Source organism: Ursus arctos, unplaced genomic scaffold (genome assembly GCF_023065955.2).
Source record: "Ursus arctos isolate Adak ecotype North America unplaced genomic scaffold, UrsArc2.0 scaffold_32, whole genome shotgun sequence".
Classification (NCBI taxonomy): Eukaryota; Metazoa; Chordata; class Mammalia; order Carnivora; family Ursidae; genus Ursus; species Ursus arctos.
Genome location: NW_026623008.1, coordinates 13,021,878 through 13,049,288, shown reverse-complemented (window position 1 = coordinate 13,049,288; position 27,411 = coordinate 13,021,878). Strand labels below are relative to the sequence as shown.

The window sequence follows — 27,411 nt, the reverse complement described above, 5'->3', positions numbered from 1 at the left end:
CTTGAGCTTTATTCCTGCTCGTTTTGGGAGGAAGGGAAAGCTTAGCATTTGTTGATTTGGCCTCTGAACCTGATTACGTCCCGTGGGTGCAAACCTCAGCTTCACCAGATGGGGTGCAATTCGAACCTGGGGGGGCTGTTAGAACAGCAAACACGGTGGGCTCTGGAGGCAGACCGTTCCAATCGCAGCTCTGCCACTTTCCAGAACCTGCCACAGAGCCTAGCACATGGTGGGTACACGGATAGATGGATGGGTGCATGACCGTGGACAAATCGGCTTCCTCATCTGTAACTTGAAGGTCACGAGACACGGCCAGGACTCCGTGAGTGGAGGCCGCTACAGCGTTTAGCTCTGTCCCAGCCGGCCCGCCCGGAGCGTGTGCTCCCCGTTAGCTGTGGCTGTAATCAGTCCGCGCAAAAGAGGGAAAGGAGAAAAGAACATCAAGGAGCCCAAAAGGACCAAAAGGCTTGTGCAGTGATGGCGGCCACGTGATGCACCCCGCACTTAGACTACTTTTCAGTAGTTGAGTGTGGGGGACGGGGTAAATATGTAAATCCCTTTTACAGGTTCCTTCCTGCGAAGCTCCAGAGGAGTGAAGGACACAATGATCATGGGGCGTTGTGGGGCGTTATGAAGCAGCGAAATGGGTGGTGGTGGCAAGAAAGAAACACCCTCTTTCCAGGAGGCGGTGGCAGGAGCCCTTGACTGGGGGCTTGGGGCTCTAGGGGCCGGTCCCAGCCCTGCCCTTAATCTGACTATGATTTGGAGCAATTTTCTCCCCGTCTGGGCCTCAGTTTCCACTTCCAACTCTGATAGAATCTGCATCTAAAAAGCCTGGAGGAGAAGGAAGCTCAAGCCAAGGGCGCCTCCCCCTCCCCCGGGGACACACTCTCGAAGACCCTGAAGAAGCCCCCAGCACAGGACACCCTGCCCGTAGCCTTCAGCCAAACGACAGAACTGCGCTCCTGATTCTTTGCTCGGGACTCTGGAAGGTGAGCAGCAGCCGAGAACGACTTTCTGAGCCTGTGTCCCCTCAAACTGGGAATCCCTCCAGGACAGTACTGGCTTCTCCTGTCGCCCCAGGGCATCTAAGGACAGAGTCCCCCCTCCCCATCCTGCTTCTGACTGTGAGCTCCTGAGGATGGGGGCAGAGTCCTTCCTCTCTCAGACCAGGGGCCCCTCAGCGCAGGAGCTGTGTCTCCCCCATCAGACTGGGGAATTCCTAAGGGCAGGTATCCTAAGGGACCTATACATAGGTGTCCCCTTTGTATCCCTGCCCACTCCCCCTACCAGCGTGCCCTGCCACGGCAGGCATCAGATCACTCACTGTCGTGTTCCCGTTCACGCCACAAAAGTTTCCTCTTGCCCTAAGCCGTCCTGGGTTTTTTCTAAGAGTTGTTTCCAAGGACCTCAGCCTAAGGGGGTCTGCAAATCCTACTTCCTGACGTCTCATGGGCAGTACACCGACCCTCGAACAACACGGGCTTGAACTGCGTGGGTGCCCTTAATCCAATCTGCCCTGGACCCCGGCTCTCACATAATGAATCGTTATGGGGTGCCTACTCTGTGCCAGGCGCTGGTCTAGGCGCTGCATTTCAATAAATACAGCACGGCGCTGCAAATGGATTTTCTCTTCCTTACGCTTTTCTTAGTACATCTCTAGCTCATTTTCCTGTAAGAACACTGTGTAAAAGAAACAGAACCTACAAAATTGGTGTTCGTGCACTATTTACATTCTCAGGCTTCAGGGCAGTAGTAAGCTATGAGTAAAGTTTCGGGGGAGCCAAAACGTATACGTGGATGTTCGACGGTGTGGGGGGTGGGCACCCCTAATCCCCACGTTGTTCAGGGGTCCACTGTGTTGGTTTTCCTTGTACCTCTTCAGAAGGACCCCGTACATGAAGCTGGTGACGTCCCTGTGCTGGGCACCGAGTCCCTGATCTTGTACATCTGGGCTGTGCAGGGCGTTGAGGGGCGGGGCTACGAGGGAACCAAGCCTCACCTGTGTCTGAACCTCTCAGAAGGCCTCTACCCGTGTGACTCAACTCTGCCCATTGGCCCCTAACCTGAGGTCCTGGCCTCAGTCTTCTCATCCAAGACATGGGTTGAATGAGCTTTCCCCTCCGCTGAGCTGAAGGGGAGAGGATTTCTTCTTGCTGCCCGCCAATCTCCAAAAAAGAGGGTAAGCGTGCACACCTCTGAGGCGGGAGGGCAGGGTCAGTTATGATCTCAGGCTCCAGAGAGGAGGGCTGAAGCCTGGCTTTGCCGCCCAAGTGGTGAGGGTATAGGAAACCCTCAGAACAGGGTCCGAGTCACAGGGGCTCGAAAAGTTTAGCTGTCCTTGTCAAAGCGGTAGTAGACACATTGTGTGAACTTGCTGTTTTATTATGTATTGTCTGTCTGTCCTGTTAGACTGCCGGCTCCACTAGGGCAGAGGGGGGGTCTCCATCTGTGACGTTCACTGATTTACCCCCAGGGCCTAGAACAGTGCGTGGCACACAGCGGGCACTCTGTAACTATTTGCTCTGTGAGAGCTGGGGTCCAGGAGACAGCTGAATAAGTGGTTTTTCTGTGGGATTCTGCTGGGCACTCATTCTGTGGAGTCTCTGATGCTTGACGGCCCCCACTTCCCAGACTGGGTCTGAGACAAGGGCCCGGGTCAGGCCCCGGGAGGGGGCACCTCTCTAGGCAGCAGCAAACCGGCCAGTGTGATGAGCAGCGGCTCAGCAGAGCCCCAACTTCACCCCCCAATGGGATGCCCTTGGGCTAAGGCTACCTGGGGGGCAGTGGTGGGGACCTGCCGTCCGGGGGGAGGGGAAGCCCCACCCCATCCCTCTTACCCACTCGAGCTCCGGACAACCTCCCTGCTGTTGGGGGGAGAGGACCCAGGGAAGTGGATCTGTCCTGGTGGAGAACGCCACCCCCCACCCCTCCCAAGACCATGGAGATGTGCCCAAGATGTGCAGGTGGTCTGCTCAGAGGGAGGAGGGGGCATCCCGGGAGTCACAAATACCAGGAACTCTTGTACAGACCCAGAAACACCCCCTGGCTGCCCCCTTCCTCAGGAAGCGATCGGAGCTTAACCCCAGCAGTTCACACGGACAGAAGCACACACAGCCTGCCCTTCTGGCCTCCCTACGCGCAGCCCCTCTCCCTGCCGGCAGCTGTTCACCTCCTGGTCCCCTCTGCCCCTGTCAGACCCTCCATCTGTCTTCACACCTTCGGTGGGAACCTCTGGGCAAGTCTCTGGAGTTGGCCCAATCCATCACGTCCTTATAGCCTCTCCGCCTGAAGCGTGGGGAGCAAGCCTCCCAAGCAAGGGTCTCTGGGAGGAGAGGTGAGGGTCCGGCTCAGGCAGGGACAAGGTCGGGCTCGTGGCTGGTTCACAGTAATGGCTGTTTTTTGTTTTGTTTTGCTTTTCTTCTCTCCTCTTTCCCTGAGGCTTGTTACTGGGCCCACACAGTGCACGGGACATCCTTCCCCTTTACCCCATTGCCGAGCCACACTCCAGAAGCCAGGGGCCCCTTATCTCTTGCCTCTCCTCTGCCCGGTGACAAAACTGTCGCGTTGAGGAGAAACCGCAGCCCATGCGGAGACAGTGGGCTGCGAGGAACAGTAGTCAGAGAGCCAGGTGCCCTAGACTCTCGGCTCCAGCCCGGCTAATGTGTCCCCGGCCCCCCATCCGTAAAGTAAGAAGGCTGGCCCATATAATCTTGACACCCCTCTTCAGACTTCCAAGTGAAGCTCCTCCAACCTGTTTTGTACCATGAAGCCACCTGGGCTGGGCCACCTCCTCAGGTCACCCTCAGGTCACTCCACAGCCATGGTCACCCAGCCAGCGCTGGGATCCTGTCCTGTCTCTTGACTCTCTGGAAGGTTAGCTCAGCCAGTTTGTCCTCAGTACTAACGACATGGAAGCCATGGCCTTGACCCCCAAAGAGGCCAATTAGGTTCCAGTGGGTAAACATTCTGGTCTGCAGGCTGCATCACCCCCGCCCCGGAACGTGGGCCCCAACAGGACTCGGTGCATCACCGTTAGGAGCTCTGCATGCGTGGAGCTGCTCAAGTTCCCCAGAGCTCGGCTCTGCCCCGGCCCTGGGCTAAGTGCTTTACGCGCATGAGCTCATACCTTCCTCAACAGCCCTATGAGATAGATGCGAGTGTCATCCCCATTTCATGGATGGGAAAATCAAGGCAGACAGAGGGGAAGGGATCTTACCCATCAATAAAGGATGACAGTAAAATGCAGTCAGCTGTCAACCACAGTCACTAACAGAGACAAACAGGGATGAACCCAAACCACGCAGAAAATGAACGTTCTTGCGAAGGTCTTAGACCAGGGGTTGGCAATTGTTTTTCTGTAAGGGCCAGAGAGCAAATATTATTTGCTTTGTGGGCCATGTGGTCTGTCTTGAAATTTCTCAGCTCTGATGTTGTAGCCCTGAAGCAGCCATAAATACGTAAATAAATGGGCATGGCTATGTGTCAATAAAGCTTTATTGACAAAAATAGGAAGCTGGATGGATATGGCCAGGGGGCCGTAGCCAACCTTCCCTTTGGCCCCCTTTTTTCTTCAAATAACAGGTTTCTTATACTAATTGTATCATCCTGGCGATGGGCGGGAGGGGGTTGGCAAGAGGACTGATGTTTTTTGGCCCCTATTTTGTGCCGGGCTCGGTGCTAAGGCTTTGGCCAGTTAGCATGCTGAATTCAGAGAACACCCTTCTGGGGAGGTCAGCAACGCCTGGTTTAATCACTCTTTAGTTCAATGGGGGATAAACTGAGGCTCCGAGATGCTGACTTCCCACCGCCCTGAGCAGTGTAGCTGGGACTGAACCCCCTGCAAGCCCCCACTTTTCCTCTCGGACCACAGCTGTTCAGAAACCTTGTGCCACATGTGTTCCCACAGACATAAGGGAAGCGACTCAGAAGGTGGCAGGCTGGGTGAAACCAGCCTTGGATTTCACTCTTTCCTCCATGGATATTTGAGAGCCTGCTGTAGCCACAGAAAGGAACCCTCAAAGTCACCAGTATTACCACGTCCTGCTCCCCAGCCCCACCAGTCACCACCGTCAGCCTCAGCACTGTCTTTCTGGCTTGATCTAGGGGTGGCCCCACGACTTCCAACAGCAGGGGCAGGCAACAAGGGACTTCGCCAGCAACCAAGCATGCGAAAGTGCATGAGCTCCAAGACCCAATGGGAGCGGAGTTCCCAGTCTAGAACCTCAGTCGTATTTCTCGCTACCAATCAGATGCGGTCCTGCCTCTCACTCATAGGTCACTCCTGGGGAAAGGCAAGAGATGGAGCACAGGATGCAATCCAGGAAGGACTCCTGGTTCTAGAACAAAGCCCAGACCACAGTCAGCATCCCATAGGAGACGGTACAAGGCTTCCACCCACACGTGGTCTGAAAATGCTAGACTTCTATGGACCGAACAGCCACGAGGTGGGTGGAAGGCTAGTTTCAGAAGCTCTGGGGGGCTGTCGGGCCAGGAGCACGTCTATAGTGTGTTTCTGGTGGCCACAACAAACCGTGTTTCCATATCTGCCTGCTGGGTCAGGCAGACCTGCAGCTTGCAGAACACAAACCCAGGGCGAAGGATCCCAGAATACGGACCAGGAAGGTGGAAGGAGCATCTCCACTTGCCACTGTAACGCTCTGAAGGTACCCAAGAGCCTGTGGTTTCCTGGACACAGGTCCGGCGAGGCCACCTACCTGGGGAGACAGGCCGTTGCTGACGGGGGTTCATGTGGTTGGAGGACGCCGCCGGGTTCATGAAGCTGTCCGAGTAGCTGGAGAAGCCGTGGCGGGCTCCGTATGCAGAGCTGGTGTCGGCGGCCGCGGCGGCCGCAGCCAGTCCCCCCTGGTGCATGGTGGACGGTGGGAGAGGCTGGGGCCGGTGCACGGTGCTGCCCCCATCTGTGGAGAGACCCAGGAGAGGGCCTGAGCAAGCGGACCCAGCCCAGATGGTGGGAGTCCCCGGGGCAGGGAAAGAAGCACCTGCTTGGAAAACAAGCCAGGAGCCTCCTCGTCCCAGTCTCCATCCAGTGGAGGGAGGGGACCACCTACTGTCACTACTCAGGAGGGGCCAAGTTGGCTTCTGCGGAGGGCGCTAGGGTCTAGCCCAGTCCTGACTGACAGCTAAGCGACGTACCACGTAACTCAAGGCAACTGTGAACCAGCCATGTTGCTTAGTGTTTGGCACACAGCAGGGCTCGATAAATGTCATCTGGACTCAGAGTCAGACCTTGCTGGCCTGTCCCGCTGGCTGTCTACCCAGGCCTGTCCCGATAGCATTTTGTGGGCACCAACCACTTGCAAGGTGCCTTTACAAGTACTGGCTACGGGTATGAGGCAAGAATACGATTCTCATTCTACAGATGAAGAAACCGAGCCTTGGAGGGGTCGGGGCTCTCGTGCAAGGTGATAAGGCTGGTAATGAGGGCCAGGGTTTGAGCTGCCATTTCTGCTCCTGGCTGCGGGGCTGCCGTTCTGTTTGCCAGGGCAAACAGAGAATGGAACAATCATCAATTTTTCATCAAGAATCATAGGGAGGGTCCCCTGCCTCTCTCCTCGGCTTCTAGAACTCCAGCCTGCCAGCCCTTTAAGAGGGAGCCACGGGGGACCTCACGAGTCACATGTCAAGTAGTGGGATTGCTAATGTGTGCTGAGGGGGAAGCAGGGGGTGGGCAGAATGGAGGGAAGGTCCAGGGAGGGAGGGTAGCCTTGTCTGTCTGTCCCTTCTGCATTTTAATAAGACTGCAGGAGATGTATGTGACTTTACAGTTTGAGACACTCTGTTCTAAAATTGTTCGGGAAGGTTGCGTTGTGCCTGTTCACCGGGATGCTCTGTGGTCTGTTGGCAGTAACAAGAAGTTCAAGGGCAAGACCTTTTTTCCCATTTTAACAGCCCATCCACATCAAATAGACAAATGGTCAATTAAAAAACAGCCTTGGGGCACCTGAGTGGCTCAGTTGGTAGAGCTGCTGACTTGGGCTCAGGTCATGATCTCAGGGTCCGGGGATCCAGCCCCACATCGAGCCCTGCTTCAAGGCCCGTGAAGGGCTCTGCGTTCATCAGGAGTCTGCTTCTTCCCCTGTTCCTCCCCCCTGCTCATGCTCTTTCTCTCTGCTCATTCATATAAATAAAAACCTTTACAAAATAGCTCTTATGATTCCTTCTTGGTTAAGGAAGGGAGGGATGGGGGGGGTGAAAGGTCATGGCTAAGATTGTGCACTCACCTTGAGAAATGGGTGGTGGTGGGGTACGTGGAGTCCGGCAGCTGGTAGGGGGGCAGCGTGGGCATGCCGGTGGGGCGGGAAGCCCCCTGGCAGAAGGTGGTTGAACGCTGCCAGCTGGTTGGCTCCTGCCTGCTTACGCCAGCGGGCGCGGCGGTTACTGAACCAGACCTGGGGGTCAGGAGCAGAGAGAGGAGAGCCCTCAGCCCAGCTCCGGGTGGAGAGCTGAGACACAGCTAGAAGCGGTCCCTGAGCCATCACCCTCTGTCCAGCCAGTATCCCCCCCTCCACCGTGGGAGGAGACCCCCGCCTCCCTGCCGCTTGGGACAGCGGGGCAGAGCACTTCCATGGGCGTGATCCCACCCTGTCCTCACCACCACCCGGTGAGGGGATTAGCATAGTTCTCCCCATTTTACAGAGGAACAAATGGAGATTCAGGGACAGCGGGGGGACTTGCCCATGGGACAGTGTGAGCTGGAGGCACGGGAGGTCTGGGTGACTCTGGGTGCTGTGTCCACTGCGGGCTGCTCCTGCCTCCACCGATGTCTGGGGGACCACCCCCCAATCTAACCCATGCTCACCCCCACCTCCTCCAGGAAGCCCCACGTCGGGAACACGCCTGAAGGAGATGCCCCTGCCAGAGGCAGATGTGAGAATCAGGTCTTTGTCCAGAGCCCTAAACTTTGCTTACCCAGCCAGCATGGGCCCCCCCTTGATCAGGAAAACCCACTTCACACTGACATAGGCATTTATTAAGCAACCATGGAAAAATAACCTAACACATTTGAGTCTTCCTCTGCTCCAAGCCCTGAGCTAGTGCTTTCACGTCTGTCCACATGGAGACCCGTGAGACATGTCCTCCTATTCCCATCTCACGGAAGGGGAAACCGAGGCTCACAGAGGTCCCACAATTTGCCCAAGGCCACACAGCTAGCTAGCTGTAACGAAGCCGAGGTTCGAACTTCAATCAGTTAGAGTTTCTAGAACTCACCTGTCTGGATTGGCCATGAGTTCCGGGCCAGAAAAGGGGAATGAGGGTGGGACACAGGGGCTGCTTCGGCGGGGGGGGGGAGGGTTCTTTTCCACCTCTGGGCTTTGTACATGTTGTTCCCTCTCACCCAGACCCTCTTCCCGCAGCCGGCTCCTCGACCAGCAGGCTCGGCTGCAATGCCTCCACCTCTCTGATTCCCTAATCACCTCATGTAAGGCAACTGCAGGCAGGTCCTGCCTCCTCTCCAGAGGCCTCCAGCTTCCTTGTGAGCTCCCAGCACATGCACTTAGCCTATGTGTTTGTTTTCTGGGCTATGCTTCTCTTTGTCTCCCCCTCAGGCTCTAGGCCCCATGGGCAGAGGCCACGCTTTCCTTGCTCACTGCTTATGGCTCCCTAGGTGCTCACGGGATACTGAATGAATGAATGAATGAATGAATGAATGAATGAACGAACAAGGGAATAGAGAGATGGCTCTTGTGTGTCTCTGCCAGGGCTGGTGCCGTCAGTCTCAGTTGGGAGCCCCCCCTCCGTGGTGGGATAAAGACCTTGACCTCCCCTGGCACAGGATCACTTAAGGCCCCCCCCACCAAACCTTCAGACCATGTCTGCAGACACAGGGGATGGCCGTCTCAGCTGGATGGTGGGGAGGGGGGGTGCTTAGGTGGCCCCTGGTGTCTTCTTTTGTTTTCCAGAACCTTCTGGAGGAGAGAAGCTGTGTTTAGCTTTCCGAGCCAGATGAATAGGACAGCTGCCTCTGACGCGTTTGGGACACACAGAGAAAGGCAAGGAGGCAGTCAGATCAGGAGTGAGGACGGGCTCTGGATCAAAATTAAGGTCCCGGCTTCTCCCCACTCCCCAGGGTGCTGAGGGCGTCCCGGGGGCATCCTGGTGGGATGGATGCCACGAGTCCAACTGAGGGGCTTCTGAACTGGCGAGGACTGTGGGGCAGTGTCTCCTCACTTCCTGCTTCTGGGAGAGGGTGGGTGGCTCATGTTTGTTTCCATCCTGTGTTTCCCAAAGGGTGGGAGTCCTAGCACCCCATGCTGGAGGGACATCCCAGACGGCAGCGACACAGACCTTAAAGAACCCTGAACCACTTAACTTGCCCTCCAGGCCTTCTGTGCGCGTGGAAGACGAGGTCTGGGCTTGGCGCTAATGCAGCCTTAGTGCCTGACTAACACCTGCTGAGCTTCCTTTTCAACACGGAGAGGAGCCCCTGCGTGTGCTATTCCCCTGCGGGACCGCCGTTGTGTTGTTCGGTCTGCCCTGGTGTGTGTTTCCAAAGGCCTTCCTTATGTGACGGTGGGAGAAGCTTTTATTTTAAAACGTATCAATTTTATTTTAGAAGTGAATAACAATATGGGTCATGTGCATACGTGGCAGCAATCTCGAAGCTGGTCGGAGAATGACTTCGGTGTGGGACCCGCTGCTCCCGTGTGGCACGCTGTCACAGTCCCTTAGCTGGGGGTCACCCTTTCCTCGAATAAAGAATACTAAAGAAAGTTGGAGACGTTCTTCCCCTTCCATCCTTCCCCGTCTTTTCCTTCTCCTTCCCTCCTTCTCATCTCAAACCTTTGCTGGGACTCTGCTGCATGCCAAGCGAGATCCTAAGGATAGACAGCTGAACGGGACAGTCCTAGCCTTCCTTCAAGCGGCCCCCTGCCTGGGCACACAACAGACAAGGGAAAGAATGGCTGTTTCGCAGGGCAGTAAGCTCAGGTGACATACAGGTGCTGGGAGGAGGTCTGAGGACGGGCTTCTGACTTCACCTCTCAGAATCTGGGAGGACTTCCTGGAGGAAGGAATCTGGGAGGACGCGCCCTTTGCTGTCAATTCTCTCACCTCTTTTCCTCTATTGTTCTGTTTACCAAGGGATGTCTCCATCCCAGCAGGCACCTCCCTCTTCACAAAGTGTAACGGGATGATTAAGAGCAGGGAGTCCGGAACCCGAACGCCTGGGCTTGAATCCTGCCTCTAATTCCTAGCTAAGATGGGCAAATTCCCTTATCCCTCTGTGCCTTTGTTTCTTTGTGCTTAATCCCGGCATCCCCCTCTGGTGGTTCTGGACCTGAAGTGAGTTCACGCCGGCAAAGTGCTTGGAACAACATCTACAACCGTCCCGCTGGAAAGCCTCTGTTGGCTAAGCTGGAAGAGCTCTTCGCCAGCAGCCGGGGCGAGCTGCCCATTCACAGGTGGGCAACGGAGGCTCCAGGAGGGGCAGGGGTAGCCCCAGCACCCACCCACAATCCCTGATCGGGGCTGCGTCCTTTGAGAGCAGAGGCTGAGTTTTCGTATCCATTTTTGGTCCTTCCCCCAACACCTCGCACTGGGAGCAGGACACTGCAGGAGCAGCTGTCAACGGAGCTGGAGGGTCCATCTGGCCGTTATCTCCAAGGAGCCCAGAAGAAAAGAACGGGACAGGCCGACTCCAGTTCAAGTCCCAGCACTGCTGCTTGGTAACTGTGTCTTTAGGAAATTTCTGCCCTTAGCTGAAGCTCAGGTTTCTCACCTGGAGGGGGAGGGACTAACCACACCTACGTCCCAGGATGATGGGGAGGATGATAAAGATAATGTAGGGAGAACTCGGAGCATCAGGCCTGGCGCGTAAGGAGTGCGCTATAAACATGACCTACTGTTAGGGAAAGACTGTTAATTACAGGGTCCTTCCAGCGCTTCTAAAATGGGATTCCCTTCAGGGTGGCTTCTGTTTCTGGAGGAAATACATAAGCTCAGAGGTCCTGGCACTTGGGACACAGTGGATCCGTTTACCTCCAAGGAAGATGCACGGTTGGCCCCCAGCTTTTTAAAAATGAAGAGCCTTCCAGAGGAAGTCATGTGTCCTCCTGCCTGACCCCTTTTCCACACTTCCTGGTGGCTTGCTGCCAGCCGAGACAGGGGTGTCTCCTCCAGACATCGGGGATGCCAAGTAACACCTGTAGGCTTCAAAAGCCGGGCTGGAGCCGAGCCAGAGGGAGGGAACGCCTGTCACGTTTTCCTGTTTCCTTGTTTCCTGGGAGATCAGCTCCGTGACAGCAGAGATTTCTGTGTGCTGAATCCCCAGTGCCTAGAACGGCGTCCCGCACACAGTAGGGGCTCAATAAGGGAGAGCCAGATGAAGGAACTGGGCGTTGCCAGGGTGGCCAGAGTCGGAACCATCAAGAACAGGTGCAGTTTAGTAAGAACGTACCCCGCTTATGGTGCTTCTGGTGCCAGGCACATCCTAACTTTGAGCGTGAGTTTTTTTCACATATGCGCGTCTAACCCTTAGAACAAGGAGGGGGGGCTATTACTGTCATCTCTGCTTTGCAGATGTGGAAACTGAGGCCAGAGGCGTACGTGCTGGAGCTGGAACTCACACCTCGGCATCTGGCTCTGAGCCCGCTCTGAACTGCTCCATTCTCCCACCATGTTCCTGGGCCACTGAGCTGACATGTGTCAGGACTGCAAAATCCCAAACCACAGACTCTTCAAAACAGAGACCTGAGACCCCAACACCACAGAATTGGAGCAGTGCTCGGGAGGCTTTGAGCTCTCTGCTCTACTACCCAGAGCAGAAGCACTCTCACCAGGGGTTCTGATCCACTGGACATTGTACTTTGGCTTGAATGCTTCCAGTCATGGGGATCTCATCACCTCACAAGGCAGCTCTGATTGCCAATAAGTAAGGATCCTAGAACTTTAAGGAGCCTCAGTGATCATTTAGTTCCTTGCCTTTATTTATAGATGGGAAACCAAGTCTCAGGAAGGGAAACTGATCAGAATCAGAGACCAATGGAAGCCCAGGCCTGTGGCTCCCACTCCCACCCTCTGAGGCCTCTTAGCTGCATCTTCCAAACCTCTTCTCCAGGCCAAATCTTCTATCATTCCTGTCTTGACTTTTTGGGGGTCAGCCTTTGTTCATTCTTTTCCAACTCAACATATACTGACCCCTCCCCTGTTGGGATCAAGTTAAGTTCTCAGGCTAAAGCCGGGGAGACTCACTGCCCTGGGGGAGCCCAAAGGCTGACAGAGGAGTCAGCATGTGCAAGAGGTCTGCCTTGGCCCCCTCGCTCTGGCTTTGCCTAGGCTCTGGCTGCTCCCCCTGTTCCCAGCCCCCCTCCCTCCTTGGACCTTGAATGACACCTGTTTCTGGGTCCCCTGGGCCAATAAAAGCACTGCCCTGACAGCCAGGAAATTTTACAAGGAGCGGTCAGGCTTCAAGGTGGTGGGAAGCAGCCGTGGCCGCCAGACGTGGGAATGAGAAAGCACCCAGGAATGTGCCCAGGAGAACAGCTGCAGGAGGATCAGAGCAGGGGGAGGGAGGCTCGGGGTGAGGGCAGGCTCAGATATCAGCCTGGAGAGGGGGAGGGAATGAGATGAGCTGGCTGCTGCTGCCTGCCCCCTTCCCCTGGGGGTCTCCCTCAAAGGCAGCCTCGGACCCCCCACTCCAGGAGTGGGGGTGGAGAGGGTGGAGGGAGGTACACTGGCTCCTGGAGCGCTTACATGCCAGCTTGCTTCTAGAACTTTCCCCACTGCTTTCAAATCCCAGGCTCTGAGTCAACTTCTTCCTTCCCCATGGAAAGAACTTGGGCTTTGGTATCTGCCAGGCCTGAGTTCGGGGCCCAGCTCAGCGCCCGCTGAGCTCTGTGCCCCTGGGTGTGCAGCTTCTCTGAGCCTGTTTCTGCCCCTGTGGGGCCTGCCTGGAGGTGACCTGCCCGACAAGGTGGTCTGAGGTTCCACCAGGTCATGTGTGAGAAGGTCCCAGTGTTCCGGAGGGCGGGAACAAAGTGGGTGCCCAGCAAAGGCTGGCTCCCCTCAGCTGGGAGTCCCTGGTGAGCAGTTTGGGGCGGCCCCTCCTACCGACCCGCCTGCCTCGCTTATGGAGAAGATGGGCTGGGAATATGTTCCCACAGGAGACACTCACCACCACCCTCTGCCTTCCTCCGCCACCTGGGGAAAGGAGGGGAGAGGAGTGGAGGGGGCAGGGGAGGGGCAGGCCAAGCCCAGGCAGGCTCTGCTCCTTCTCCACCCTCCCCGCCCCCAGTCCCTCTGATAAGGAACCGCACACTCGCAGGCGTGGAGGGAGTGTTCGAGGTCTGCCCACCCTCCCTCTGATGCTTCTAACCCACCAGGAACATGCCTGCTCCGTGTGCTTGCATGCTGCCTGTAACGGGAAACTCTTTACCCGTCTTAAGAAGCTAGGCCTTCCAGGAATTTCCATCCGCATCACTTCCTCCCCTCATCAGAGCTTGGGAGCCATTCATGCTTCCCGAGCCTTCCCTTCTGGCTCATCGCTGGAGGGATGAGGGCCACCCAGCAAGTCTCACCGCACAGCCTGGCTTCCCCTCGGTCAGTCAAGCACCACCTGCTGCCCACTTACTCCGCATCAAGTGCCAGTGGCATTCCTTGTCTACACGGTCCCTGGACCACCCGTTTCAGAACCCTCTGGGGGCCCACCCAAGCCTGGGACGCTGGCCACCTCCACCTTCTCGTTCCCGCCTCTCCCAGACGCCCGCAGGGCACACACCCGAGGCGCCGCCTCACCTGGACACGCGCCTCCGTCAGCTTGGTCCTCTGCGCCAGCTACCTCGCGGGTGTAGATGTCCGGGTAGTGAGTCCTCTCGAAGGCCTTCTCCAGCTCCTCCAGCTGCTCAGCCGTGAACGTGGTCCGACTGCGACGCTGCTTACGCTTCAGAGGGAGGTCCGGCTCCGACTCCACGTCCGAGCCCTCGTCCAGCCGGTTCCCTACAGCCGGGCGAGAGGGCAGGAGAGGGAGGGGACCTAGTGAGTCGGGGGGGTGCTCTGGGCCCACCTTCCGACCCGTTGCTGCATTGACCGTAAGCTCCCGCATGTGCCATGGCACTGTTTACCAGAGTGAAGGGGGGAAGCAACCTCCATGCCCATCCTTAGGGGATTAGATACTTTATGGCATGACTGGTTTTGTTCTTAAATCCCCCACAGCTGGGTATTTAGTTTAGTTCCACGGACACGGAAGGAGGTCCATGACATAGGACTCAGAGTCGTTTCACGATGAAATACATTTGCTGAGATTTTCTAGAACTGTATTCTCCAAAAGGAGAGAATTCTGCTGTACACGAACTATATCTCCATGCACCTAAGAAAAAGGCAAGGTATGAACCAGTGTGCAAAGGTCGATCCCGCCTTCGGAAAAAGCATGCATGACACATTATGGAACACTATACTCAGAAGCCGAGCAAATATGAGCCTTCAGGGGGACAGAACGGTTGCCTTTTTTCTTTAATTTGTTTATAGTTAGTATTTTTTAATGACCATTTAAACAGCAATGCTAGGGGCACCTGGGTGGCTCAGTAATTAAGTGTCTGCCTTCGGCTCAGGGCGTGATCCCTGTGTTCCGGGATCGAGCCCCACATCAGGCTCCTCTGCTGGGAGCCTGCTTCTTCCTCTCCCACTCCCCTGCTTGTGTTCCCTCTCTCGCTGGCTGTCTTTCTCTCTGTCAAATAAATAAATAAAATCTTTAAATAAATAAATAAATAAATAAATAAATAAATAAATAAATAAACAGCAATGCTACCGCATTTGGGGAAAATACTGCAAAAACTAAGGAAGGGAGGAAGGCCAGAAAAGAGGGAGCGAGGGAGACAGAGAGCACATGAGTGTGCTTAGGGCTGGCAGTCAGGAAGCTTTGACTCCAGACCTGATTCCACCCCTCAATGCCTAGAACTGTGACCCTAGGAGGGCTACCTTCCCTCTTTGGGCCTCAGTTTCCCTGTATGTAACATGAAGGGTTTGGACTTGTGACTTCTATACCTAGGCCCTTCCTGGGATGTTTCAGAATCTGAGAGTAACCTTCCAGGCTGGAAGAGGGGACCTTATCTGACGACCTTGGTTGTGGCCATGGCCCGTACCTGCTAGTCCCCACTAATTTCCACCCTGGAGTCGGGGGGGTGGATGAAGGCCATTGCTTCCTGTGCAGAGAGAGCCCAGGAATCTGGAGTCAGCTTACTTCTCAACCCTATCAGGCCAGGTCCAGGCCAGGGAGGTTGCAGGAAGGGCTTGATCAAGCTCCTTGGCATCAGAGCTGAAGACACCCTGGGGACTGAATTGGCTTCTCAACCCCACTGATCCTGTGCCTCTTACCCATCCTTGATCCAGCAGAGAGAATGCTAGCAAGGAGTGGCCTAGCCAGGGCTCAGGAGCTGCACCCTCTGTGCCCCCTGGGGGACTGTGGGGAGCACACAGTAGGGCCAGGAGAAGAAGAGACCAAGGAAGAGAGAGGAAAAGAGGAAGCAGGCTGTCAGAGATTATCTTCCTCCCATTCTGGCTTTCTCTCTCTTTCCTGTTTGCCTTCAATCTCTCTCCCCTTCTGCTCCCAACTCCCTCTTTGGAATTCCTGGAAGCACTTCTGTGTTCTGTCATTCATTCGCTCACCAGAGCATCAAGAGAGCACCTGCTAGGTGCCGCCCCCACCTCGGGCTGGGTACACTGGGCTCGCGGCGCTCAGTCTGAGTCAGTCATGTGATCATAGTGCAGATGGGAGACACTGAGCCACAAAGTCTCTCAGGAAGTCTCCACACCTGCACCCCGTCCCCACCCCTGTTCTTGTCCAACTGCTTTAAATGTCTGTTATACAAACGGGTCTAGGCCTCTCCCACAAGGGACAACCTCCTCCTCCCTCCCTCAAAAACCTAATACAGCCTCTTAGATGTTAGGTGACAGGACAGGCTTTCCAGGTCGTGGGCAGAGCATGTGCCAAGGCCTGGCGTGGCAAAGGGCACGACTGGCAACGTTGTCATGGTGCTGTATCCACAGCTCGGACGTCATCTGGTCTTGAGTAATGCCCCTCTGTCCCAGGTCCCCTTCCCTCCATCCTGCTATCTTGGCCATTGGGCATCACCCCTGCTTTTTCTTGGCCACTGCCAGGCTGTCCCTGATTGTGACGCCGCATGACAAGGGACCAATGGCAAGGGAGCCCTCCCTTCATCATTGCCTACACACGTCCCTAAAGGCAGAGACCTGGGGTCAGATCCAACCCCTTCGTCTCCCCTTTCCCAGCTGCCCAGCTTCCCAACATTGAGAGGAGGCCACGCTGGCACAACTGGCATCCGGGGGCACCTTCCCCAGCACATCTGGGGCTCAGAGCCAAACACAGCTAGTCCCAAGGATTCGATCCTAAATTCACTGCATAACCCAGAGGGGCACGGGGAGGGGGTCACATGGGCAGAGTGGACATGGAGCACGTTCACTGAACAGAGGATTCGGGGTGGGCCGTGGGGGAGCAGCCTCCTGGCCAGTAGCAGCTCCTGCCCTCTGCCCCTATGCAGCTGTGAGACGGAAAGCTCTCAAAGAGGGGCGGGACAGAGCTGGTGCAGGCGTAGGGAGAGCCCCCAAGACAGAGGAATACAGCGAGGGACCTGCTCTCTGGGTTCCTGGATCCCGTCTCTGCTCAGGGATGTGGGGAGTCCAATACAGAGCAAGGATAAAACAGCCCCACTCCCAACCTTATGGGGGAAAAACAGCCTCTGTCTTAGGAAGCTCCCAATCCGATGGAGGAGGTATCACCCCTATTCTGGGAATTTCCCAATCCGATGGAGGAAGCACGGCTTCCATATGAATTGTGGCCAGGAGAGGCATAGAACCCAAGGCAACTACAGGACTTCAGAGAGCCTCAGAGCACCTGCGAATGGAATGCACGAGGGGCAGGAAGGGAGCCGGGAGGTGTTTGGCTTGTCAAAGCTTACGAATGGGCAGGAATGAGGTCTGCTCAGGGCTGAGTCCCACCCAGGCTAGGTGGATGGAAGTGGATAGAAAATCACCAGGGCCCTTCTACCACAGCCTCTGCCCCTCCTTCCAAGCCTGCCGGCCCTCACAGCCGCTGACTCTGGAAGCCTCGGCCATGCCAGTGAGGCCCCACCATGTGTGCAGACTCAGCCCGTCACCCCACCAGCTTCCCTGGCCAGCTCTTGGCATCCTTAAATGACTGAGCCAGACTGTCTCACACCTCCCTGCCTTTAACCGTGAGCTTCCTCTGCTTGGAACGCCTCACCCCATTCCACTGGGCTCACCCAGCAAAGCTACCTGCCTTCATGGGCTCTCAAAGCTCATCAGGGGACCCCGAACCCATCTGTTTCTGGGTCTCTCGGTCCCATCAGACTGTGCGATCCCTGAATGGAGCAGAGACCGTGCCCGGCACACAGCCAGTGCTCAATAAAGGCTTCTTAGATGAATCGGGCTTGGCAGAACAATTGCCAAGTGCCTTCTGAACACTGACACACTGCAACAGTCATCACCCAATGCATGTGCACTGCACCCTAGAGTTTACAAGCTCTGTTCTGATTCTACCACGTTTCTCCCAATAACCCTGGAGGGCCGACCAGACAGTATTAGCCCCATTTTACAGATGATCAGTGGAGTCCTAGGGCAGCGAGGCTGGAAGAAAACCCAGGACTCAGGTCTCACAGCCCATCGAGAGTCATCTTTGCCACAGAGTATTCCCAGGTGGTAGAGAATTCCATTTCTGAGCTTGGGGGAGGGGGCAGGTGGCTTGTTCTCCGTCCCTGCCCCCAAACTTTCCCTGCTCTCGCTCTGGCCAGAGGAAGACACTTGAAATGAGACGGCCCTACCAACTTCTCGGAAGGCAGGAGGCAGCTGACCAGCCGCAGATCTCTGGCCCCTAGATCTGAGGAAGCAAGCAGTGGCCTTGAAGTCTGGGGTCCTTCTCTCAGTGCACCCTCCCACCCCCACCCAGCGACGCCCTCCCACCCCTGCTCCTGCGCTCCCCCTCCCTGCTGCCTCCTCACCCAGTCTTTATTACAGTTTAACATAGGCCTGGCTCAGCTCGAGCTGCGGCAGAGAAACGAATCACATAATAGTTGATATGCGTTTTAATCAAGTAATTCGGGCAGAGCCGAGAGCTGGCGAGTGTGGGCCCGGCGTCCCTGAATACCAAACAGGCCCGGGCGCAGGTCTCGGAAAATGGAAAAGTCATTTACAGCTCAGCTGGGGGCCCGGCCGGCTGGGGCCAGGGCGGGAGCCCCTCCCGGCCCCTCCGCAGAACCGTTCAGCTGTAACCAGTACCTTTGGGAGCCCGGCCCCACACAAGGGCTGGGAACGGGATGCCGGGCTGGGCTTGGGTGGACAGAGTGGCAGGGTTCAGACCCCACATGAGAGCTCCCCAGAAGCGAGCCCCTCCTGTCCATCGCCTCTGCCCACACTCTTCTTGGGCGCCCATCTCAGCACGGCCACCCCGGTGTCCAGATCGAAGGCCTGACACTCAGCCCTAACACCCTCTTCCTCTCTCTTCGCGCCTCCCATGCAGCCAGCTCAACACCAAAGCCAGGGGATTCAGAACTCCCATCGGGTCCGAACCCCCCCCCACTACGGCTGCACCCCCAGCCCAGCCTCAGGACGCCCTCCCCTCGCTCCCCGGACTCCAGCAACCATCTCCTGCTACGGCAACCACAGGCCTTTGCATAGGCTGTGCCCTCTGCCTCTGCCTAGAGCGCCCTCCCTGTGCCCCCCTCGGCCTGCAGTTGGCTGCTGGCCAAATAGAGCGGGCATCTCAGAGAAGAGCCTGCTGATGCAGTCGGCCTGGACGTCAAACATGGAGAATACTAGGGACCCCCCTCCGCCCACCTTGCTTTGCCTTTTCCCACACCACATACCACAATCAGATGGGCTAACTATTCTATTTTATTGCCCCCTCATCGTCCTGGCTGTCACTAGAGCTCCATGGGGGGGGGGGGGTTCCATCTTCTTTGCTCACTGATAAATCTCCAATGTTTGGCACAAAGTGGAGGACCAAGTATTTGTTGAATGAACGACAGAATGAGTAAATAGGAGTAAGAGTATATCAAGACACATGAAACAGCACCAGGGACGACAATGCTCAGAAGTGTGAGCTCCATTGATCCTCAACCTTTCCGATCAGCTTGGGATCACTCCTCCAGGAAGCCTTCGGAGGTTGCTCCCCTCCATCTGGCTCGGAGGGGCCCATCTCCGTGCTCTCACCACTGGGCCTCAGCAAAGCTGTCTACTCTTGGTTCACTTCAGTCCTGCCATCTGGGACGCCTCCCTGGGGGTGGGGAGGCATTGGCAATGTGGGGATTTCTGTCCAACTCTGCACCCTACGCTATTTCCCAGCAACTGGGTCAATGGGCCCAGCTTTGAGGAGGGGCGAGGTGGAACTCTCACTTTATTACGACCTAAACCAGACAAAACTTTTCTTTCTCCAGGAAGTCCCTAACCATCCCTGCCAGGCTGCCTTTTTAAAATTTGAAACTGCAAGTATATAATTTGCATTACAAAATGTGGAGCCCCTGTGGGGTGTTCTCGGATCAGGGCTTCTGGGCTAACAGCCTAGTACTGTTCTCAGACACCAGAGGGCACTCTTTATACATTCCTGCTAGGAAGGGGCATCTCTAGGAAGAAGGAAGTAGTACTGTTTGAAATGGTACTGTGTAGTTGCACTGCCAGAATTCAAAGCCACATTGTCTCACAATGGAACCAGAGCTGGCTCTGCACGGAATTGTGAACCAAGCACAAATCACATGTGGGAGAGAAGAGAAGGTTTGTAAAGGGCTGGAATTGTCTGGGTGCAGAGAATTCAAAACTAAGGTTTCCCTGCTAAAGCAAGAGGTTGAAACTAAAGATATCAAGCAGGTCCTTCCAACTCGGTCTCTAACCTGTTGGCATCATAGGCAGCAAATGTAGAGTTCTGGAAGGGGGGACAGCAGCTGTGGATTAGGGGAGGGGAGAGCGCAGGACATGTTACGCAGGTGAGTTGGGGACAGGAGCAAGCCCACTATAGGAGGAGCTCAGCTCACCATCCCCTTTCACACTCTTCCTGTGACTTTAAGACAATCTTGCAAAAAATCACTAGTTTTCCTCTACTTCTTTGGGCTATTTCAGCCATTTACTCACCGACCTCATGCAAGGACAGGAAGAGCCATGCTTGGTGCTGGGCGGACAGCAGAGCTCACTACGTCAGCACCTAAAAGAAGCCTGCCAACGGGTCCCAGGCAGTGTGGCCCAGGCAGCCAGGGGTAGACGCTGGCGGGCGGCGGGGAGAGGAGCCGTAGGGTCAGATGGACCTGGGCTTCAATCCTGGATCTGCCCCCGACAAGCTATAGATGCTGGGCAGTGTTGTTTCACATTTGAGGCTCATTTTCTTCATTTCTAAAATGGGACAGCGCAGGGATCCAGGCCCCCCCACCCCCGCTGAGCAGCTGTGCCTTTAGACTCAGAGTTTCCTCTCATTCAGAGAGCCTGGCAGCAGGGAGCTGGCCTTCCAGGCTCATGCCCTGAGCTGCTGTGTAACCCTGAGCATGTTACTTGCCCTCCTGGGATCCCCATTTCCCCACCCATCCCTGGGAATAAGAACTCCGAGTGCCTACTCCCTGGGGCGCCGGGGGGCTGCACGGGTGGGAACCTCAGGAAACACCAAGCGGTGCCTCTGACACAGGGATCACAGCCTGCTCCCCACACTAACTCGGGAGCTACTCCCCTCCTCTGGGTCACAGACTCTTCATCTGTAAAATGAGGAAAGTAATAATAGAGTCATCATGCACGAAGATTAAATGAATTACTACAAGACAAAGGTTTAGAACGGTGCTGGGTATACAGTAAGTGCTCAATATACACGAGCTATTATTATTATTTATTATTATTACTGCTGGGTGTTTTAAAGATTTTATTTTTACGTAATCTCTGTCCCCAACGTGGGGCTCGAACTCACAACCTTGAGACCAGGAGTCGCATGCTCTACCGACCGAGCCGGCCACGCGCCCCTCAGTACTGCTGTTATTATTGGTGTCGGCATACGGAGAACTTACTCTCCCTCTGCACCCCCCAGAGGCAAGCACGTGTGCGGGGCACAAAACACAAAGGAATGAATGCACGTGTGAATGAATGATTGAATGAATGGTGACCCCTTTGTTATCCCTCCCTCGTTCTCCTATGGCAAGAGCTTGGCATAAACCCCGGGCATGCCCACAGCCTGCCCCTGCCCTCCTCCCCCAGGGGAGGCCATCCCAGACACAGAAAGTACCCACCGAGGAGAAGGCACCACTGGGGCACAAGAGTTCGCAGGCACGAAGGGCCAAAGCGGGAGCCAGGCCCGCCGGAAGCAGGGCCCATGGAGGCCTGGCTCAAGGCCTCAAGGTCAGCGAAGGGGAAACAGCAGCTGGGGCCCCAGCGGCCAGATGAAGCTGCCCCGCACGGCGGCAAGGAAAAGGCAGGCCGGCCACCCGTCGGCACCCCACAAAGCCACTGTGAAAGGGCCATATGCCTGAGAAGTCAAGCCTGCCCGCCCAACCGGCTCTGCCGGCCACCCCCTCGCCCCTCCTCACTGCTGGAACTCTGGGAGGCAGAGGGGTTCAGCCAGTGGGGAAGTCATCGGAGGAGGCAGAGATGGAAAAAGGGCCCAGCACCCCCTGTCCCCTGCCTCCCTTCATCCATCAAACCCTCGGCCTCCAGACTCGGCCCTGAGGAAGGGCTTCCACCCGGGGCTCGCTGGACCCTCAGACCCTGAAGATGGGGCTCTGGGGTCGCACAAAGCCTCCTAGAGCAGGCAGGACTGGGCAGGACGGCCTCAGGAGAATAAAGCCAGCAGTGGCTGATGCATTCTGGCCGCACTGTGCGCTGTTCCCACAGCGAATCACAGAGCCCCGCGGTAGCCCTAAGAGGGACGGGTATGATCAGCCCCGTTTTACGGGTCACGAACAGAGGCTCAAAGGGGTAAACTAACTCCACGGCAGAGTGACCGTTAAAGCTGGGCAGCTGGCCCCCAGAGGTCCATTGGAGCCAGGCATCCAAGGTCCTTGCAAGGGCCCAGGAGCGCCTTGCCCCGTAGGCTCCCAGGCCTTCGAACCTCGCTGCAGCCTGGGCTAACCCTCTAAACTACCTCCTGGTTCCCCCTCCTGCAAAGCCGCACCCGGAGTCCACCTAGACCACGAAGCTCTCCCGGAATGCCCATAGCATCTGCCGCCCACACCACGCTCCCTGCACTTGACATCGACTCCTGCTGGAGACTGACGATGAACTCTTAAGTCATCTGTTCTGTTTACCAAATACACCTGACCATCCGGCTTCTAAGAGCTTTACCTGAACTTCCTGAGTGAGAACGGGGTCTCGCCGCCCTCAAACCAAGGACACTGTCATAGAGAGAGGTCGTGCCTTTCCAATAAGACTGGGAGGACCTTGAGAGTGGAAACTCTGATTTCTCTATTATAACTGAGTGTTAGCCCGCGCTGGCTAACAGTGCAGTGGTTCCTCTCATTCTAGAATGTTCTTAATGACAGTCATGGGTAGGAAGGGCAGCCATCGGTTTCACAAAGAAACCACGTACCTTGTCATCGCAGACACAGTAAGAAGTGACTCAAGCCTCTCCAGAGCCTCAGATTCTCTCCCAGGACCCTGTGCTGCATGATTTCTATCCATCAACTTCTGACTGCCCCACCTCCACCTTTCTTTAACTAGGCCTCCCAGAAAACTCCAACACCCAATGTCACGTTGCATGTCCAGGAGTACAGAGGAGCATTTGCCCAGTAGGTACTTATTAGGCACCTCCTGGGTGCCCCATAGCCTCACACTGAGCAGAGCTAGAGCCATGAACATCCACCACAATGGAACCCAACGGATATCTCAGAATCCTGCCTTTAGAGAGAGAACCACTCCCTTAAAGGTGGGCAGGGGTGCAGGCCAAGCCTAGAATACAAATGTGACAGTCAAGCGGGATCACTGGAAAAGCAAGCCAGCCCCCCGCCCCCCAGGGGACGAGGGGCATTAATGGAGGCCAGCCTTCCTCCTTAGAAACTAAAAGCTTGACCTGGGAAGGCCGCTTAATAGAATAAACTTCCTCTCTGTAGACCAACACCAAAGCCATCAACCGGAGCTGCTTCTCCACCTACTGCTGCCTCCAGGAATTCCAGAATAAAATGCAAATATTCACTGCAGAAGCGCCCTCCACCCTGGCTACAGGCACCCAGCACCCCAGCCAGATGAGGCAAGGTCACTTTGCCCAGAGGCGGGTCTTCAGGGAGTCTGCGGGGTGGTTGGAAAGACTGGGAGCTCCAGATCAGAGCCCTGGGTTTTGTTCCTGACTTCGCCTCCAACTTGCTGTGTGACCTTTGGCAAGCCCAAACCCCTCTCTGAGCGCCATTTACCCTATCCCTAAAAACCAGAGGTCCTTGCTGGATCTTTAGGAACAATCCCAAGAAGGGGGGCCCTGGGCTATATCTGATTTATTCAGTACTTCACACTCCCAGAGTTCAATACTGCTCCTGCACACAATAGGGCTTTCAATAAATGCCTATTACTGGATAAATAATGATCAATCGATGGGCGTAGGGAGGAGCTCTAGAAGGAACTGGGGCTCTTGGTGTACTGCGGGCTACAGGACAGTCTGAGATTACTGGATTCTTGTGCGGACAGGGAAGGACAGGCTTTGTGACCCTTGTATTCTGCTTCTCAGTTGTCTCCAGGCCCTTCTTCTTCTCCTAGGGGAAGGGGGTAGGGAAGAAGGCTTCTCTCTCCCCTCCCCTCTCCATCCCTCTCCCTCCCCACCACCACCCCTCTCCAGGCCAGTCCTGGGCCCCTTGTGTCTCAGGCTGGGCTGGTCGCTGGGCAGCCAGAGGCCTTTCATGGTGAATTCTCAGCCGCCCCTCCCCACCCTCTCTCCCCAGCAACCCCACCCTGTCATGCTCCCATCAATCTGCGGCAACCCGGCCTCTCCAGCTGGCCTGGCTGGGCTGTTCCCAGGGAGAGCAGGTCCACAGTGGAAGGTGGTGGAAAAATGTGGACAAATTTCTGATTTGCAACACTCTGGGAAAGAGTTTATTGCCATTGTTTGAGGACGAATGTATAAATAAAGCAAGGCGAAGATTGCAGGGGGAGGCTGATGAAAGGCAGAAAACGAGAAATTTTATGGCCATAAGGAGCGTACTCTAATGGTGATTTCTGAGGCACTGGACCATGGTAGTTACTTAGCCAAATGATCGCTGTGAAGCTGGGCAAGGCGGCTTATTTCTTAATTACTGTTACGTATTATGTCAGGCAGATGCCCCAACCCTGGAAAACTTGGTCCTGAAGCAGACACCGGCTCGGAGTCAGGTCCCAGGGCCGGGATGCCACTGGGCCGGTGACTTGCACCCACTGAGAGTGGGGGGGCCCCAGAGCCTGCCGCCCTCTCCCCCTGCCCAGACTCCTGACCCCAGATGGGAATCCACCCACTGCACACATAGGTGTTGAGCCCTCGCGGGCTGCAGGCTAGCCACTGCCGCTGCAGCCCAGGAAGAAACAGACACGATGCCTGGCTTCAAAAGACATTCGAGGAAAGCAGCTAGGGGCTCGACTGGGACTCCTGTGAGTCTCTGTGCAAGATAACTTGGGACAGGACAGAAGGTGGGAGGAGGCGGGCTGAGTGGTCAGAAGGGAGCTGGTGGGGGGAGGACGGGGTGGCTGTGAGATGCTGTGTCCCCTGCCTCGGTTTCTTCACCTGTAAAAAAAAGGGGGGGCGGGACTAAATCATCCCCTTTTGGGTCGTGATTCTGTGATTCTCTTGCTCTCACAGCTGGCGAGGTTGATATTTCAAAGGTGGCCAGCACCTGCCCCGTGGAACACTTTGCCTCTCTCTCTCTTACTGGTTCGGCGCTGTCAAGAACACAGCACCAGAAGGAAGAAGGGGGTTACGTTTTACTGAGGGCATCCTGCGTGCCAGGAGCTCAGCGTGCATTACGTCCTCTCGTGGAATCCCTCCCAGTCATCTCAGTGCTCCTTGGGAAACACCCAGAAAGGCGTGGACACTTTCTCAGATGCTAAGGGGTAAAGCCTCCGTTCAACCCAGGTGGGTCCCCAAAGTCACCAAACACATTTCAAGTAAAGCAAGCCCCCTCCCTCGCACCTTCTGGACCAGCGTTAGGCCATCAGAATCCCCTGGAGGGCTTGCTGGGCCCCAGGGTGGGGGAGCTTCTGACTGACGAGATAGAGCCGAGAAGGTGCATTTCCACCAAGTTCACAGGTGGTGCCGGTGCTGCTGGTGGGGCCACACTTTGGAACCACCGTTCTACAGAAATTCAGAGAGAAACAGCAACAGCAAATGCAAAAACCATGCCGCTCTGTTACTTCTTAACAGAATGGAGGGACTGAAAGTGAGTGCCAAACCCTCAGCCCCCTCCCCCCCGACGGACCCCAAACCCGACATATTCTTCACACTGGGGTTGGCGGGGAGAAGACTCAGCCCAAGGTGGGCCCAGCCAGGGGCAAGCTTGGCAGGTGAACTTTCTTCTCTGTGGTCCCTGCTCCTGCTTCTTGCCATGGTGTCTAAGTCATCAGATTCTCTCTCTCTCCTTTAAATATTTTTATTCATTTATTTGAGAGAAGAAAGAGAGAGAGCACATGAGTGGGCAGAGGGAGAGGGGGAGGGAAGAGCAGACTCCCCACTGAGCAGGGAGCCTGATGCAGGGCTCCATCCCAGGACCCTGAGATCATGACCTAAGCTGAAGGCAGACGCTTCACCGACTGAGTCATCCAGGTGCTCCTGGGTCATCAGATTCTTGACAGACCACAGCCCAGGATGCCTGGAGTCCTCATCAGGACCCAGCCTGTCCCACCCCACCTCAGCCTCCGGACCTACCTCTTTCCACCCCTTGTCTCCACCCTGGCTCCCTACCTAGCTCCTCTTTCCCTTCCCCCATCGTCCTTTCTTCTGGACACACCAGTCAGATTCCGTCACTGGTATTAACAAGGGAAAGAGCTGTCACAGTATCAGGAGACTGACCTTTACAAGGCTGATGTCAAGGACCACACCTGACACCTGCTTCCCCTGTGACCCATCTTCCCATCTCCTCGCTTGAATTATTTGGAGGGCCAATGTTTCTGCTCCAGAAGGAGGATGATTTTTTGTTTAAAATCTGTTTTGTTCATGCCTTTATTCCCAATGCCCAGAAGAGGGCTCGGCCCATGAGAAGAGCTCCACATATGTTCATCCAGTGAATGAATGAATGAATGAATGAATGAGCGAGAGGGTGAACGAATGAATGCGTGGCCTCCTCCTACGTGCCCAGATCTGTGCAGTAACTTGGAACGTTTCCCCAGACTCCTGTGATAATTTGTTGTTCAAGCCAACGTGACTACTGGTGAGTAGGTTACGATCGTCCTGCACAATCATCTCATTAGAGATGTATTTATGCAACACCAGATACCTGGCCCCACGCGGAGAGCCCCAGCTAGCCAGCTGAACCGTTGCAAGAGGTCCGGAGGATTGACGTTCTGTAAACCAACACATGGGTACTCTACTGAATTCCCCCTTCTGCATCCAGATGTTTGGTCCATTCAGAGGTGACCCAGGTGCAAATGGGGTGTCTTAATGAAGGCTTCGGAGATCCCCTCCCCTGCTGTGGGACGATCCCTCAGCCACCCCGGACTGCAAGGGTCTCCCTGCCTAGAGTCAGACGGCTTTGGGAAGTGGGTGGCTGGAGGGAGCCAGTTTTTAAGGGAGTTAAAATCCAATTTGATCCTGCTGCTTACGCCTTTTCTAGTTTGATGTGTTTTTGATAAAAAAAATTTTTTTTGATCAATAAAAATAAAATCTGTTACTCTCACCCCGGGGCAATTATTGCACCAGGCCCAGTTCGCTGAATCTTGATAGAATAAATAATGCTATTTTTCCAAAATGTGGCCAGCCATAGGTTAGTGACAGCAGGGAGAGGGTAGAATCTGAAAACGTACTGGTTCTCCGAGGGCAAAGTGAGGCGCCTAGGGGGTGAGGGACGGGGCTTCCCAGTTCAGAAGGGCAAGGGGTCCTCCCCAAGAGATAAAACGGTGCTGCTCTTACCTGGAGCCAGGTACTCTGCCCGGTGTACATAGCAGGCATCACCCCATGACACTCAGACCTGGCGGGCACTGATATCCGAGTAGTTCCAGGGAGAAGACTCAGAGAAGGGCAATGCTTTACCCAAGGTCACACAGCTGCGTGTGGCCACGGGAGAACGGGGGCTCTGGTCCATCAGGACTTTGAGCCCACATGCAGACCCCCTGCCGCTCCATCTCTCTTTTCTATAAGCGAGGGTGTTGAAAAGGCCTTGGAAGGTGGAGACCATTCCCACACCAACGCTTCCTTTCCAACCCTCCCTTGCGCCCTTCCCTTCTCCCCGAGAGGCATATTGCGAAGGCTCCAAATAGCCCTGATCCGGGCAGCTGGAAAGGCCAGCATCCTCTGGCCCT

The 27,411-nt window shown here is 55.6% G+C and overlaps 1 protein-coding gene across 1 annotated transcript in view; it reads right to left on the bottom strand.

The window, feature by feature from the left end:
* Positions 1 to 27,411, bottom strand: part of PAX7 (paired box 7) — a 98,388-nt gene that overhangs the window by 33,760 nt on the left and 37,217 nt on the right. Inside the window, 6 exon segments of the mRNA XM_057305214.1 lie at positions 5,718 to 5,744; positions 5,746 to 5,932; positions 7,257 to 7,318; positions 7,320 to 7,412; positions 13,756 to 13,795; positions 13,797 to 13,956. Of these exon segments, the coding sequence (XP_057161197.1) occupies positions 5,718 to 5,744; positions 5,746 to 5,932; positions 7,257 to 7,318; positions 7,320 to 7,412; positions 13,756 to 13,795; positions 13,797 to 13,956 (569 nt within the window).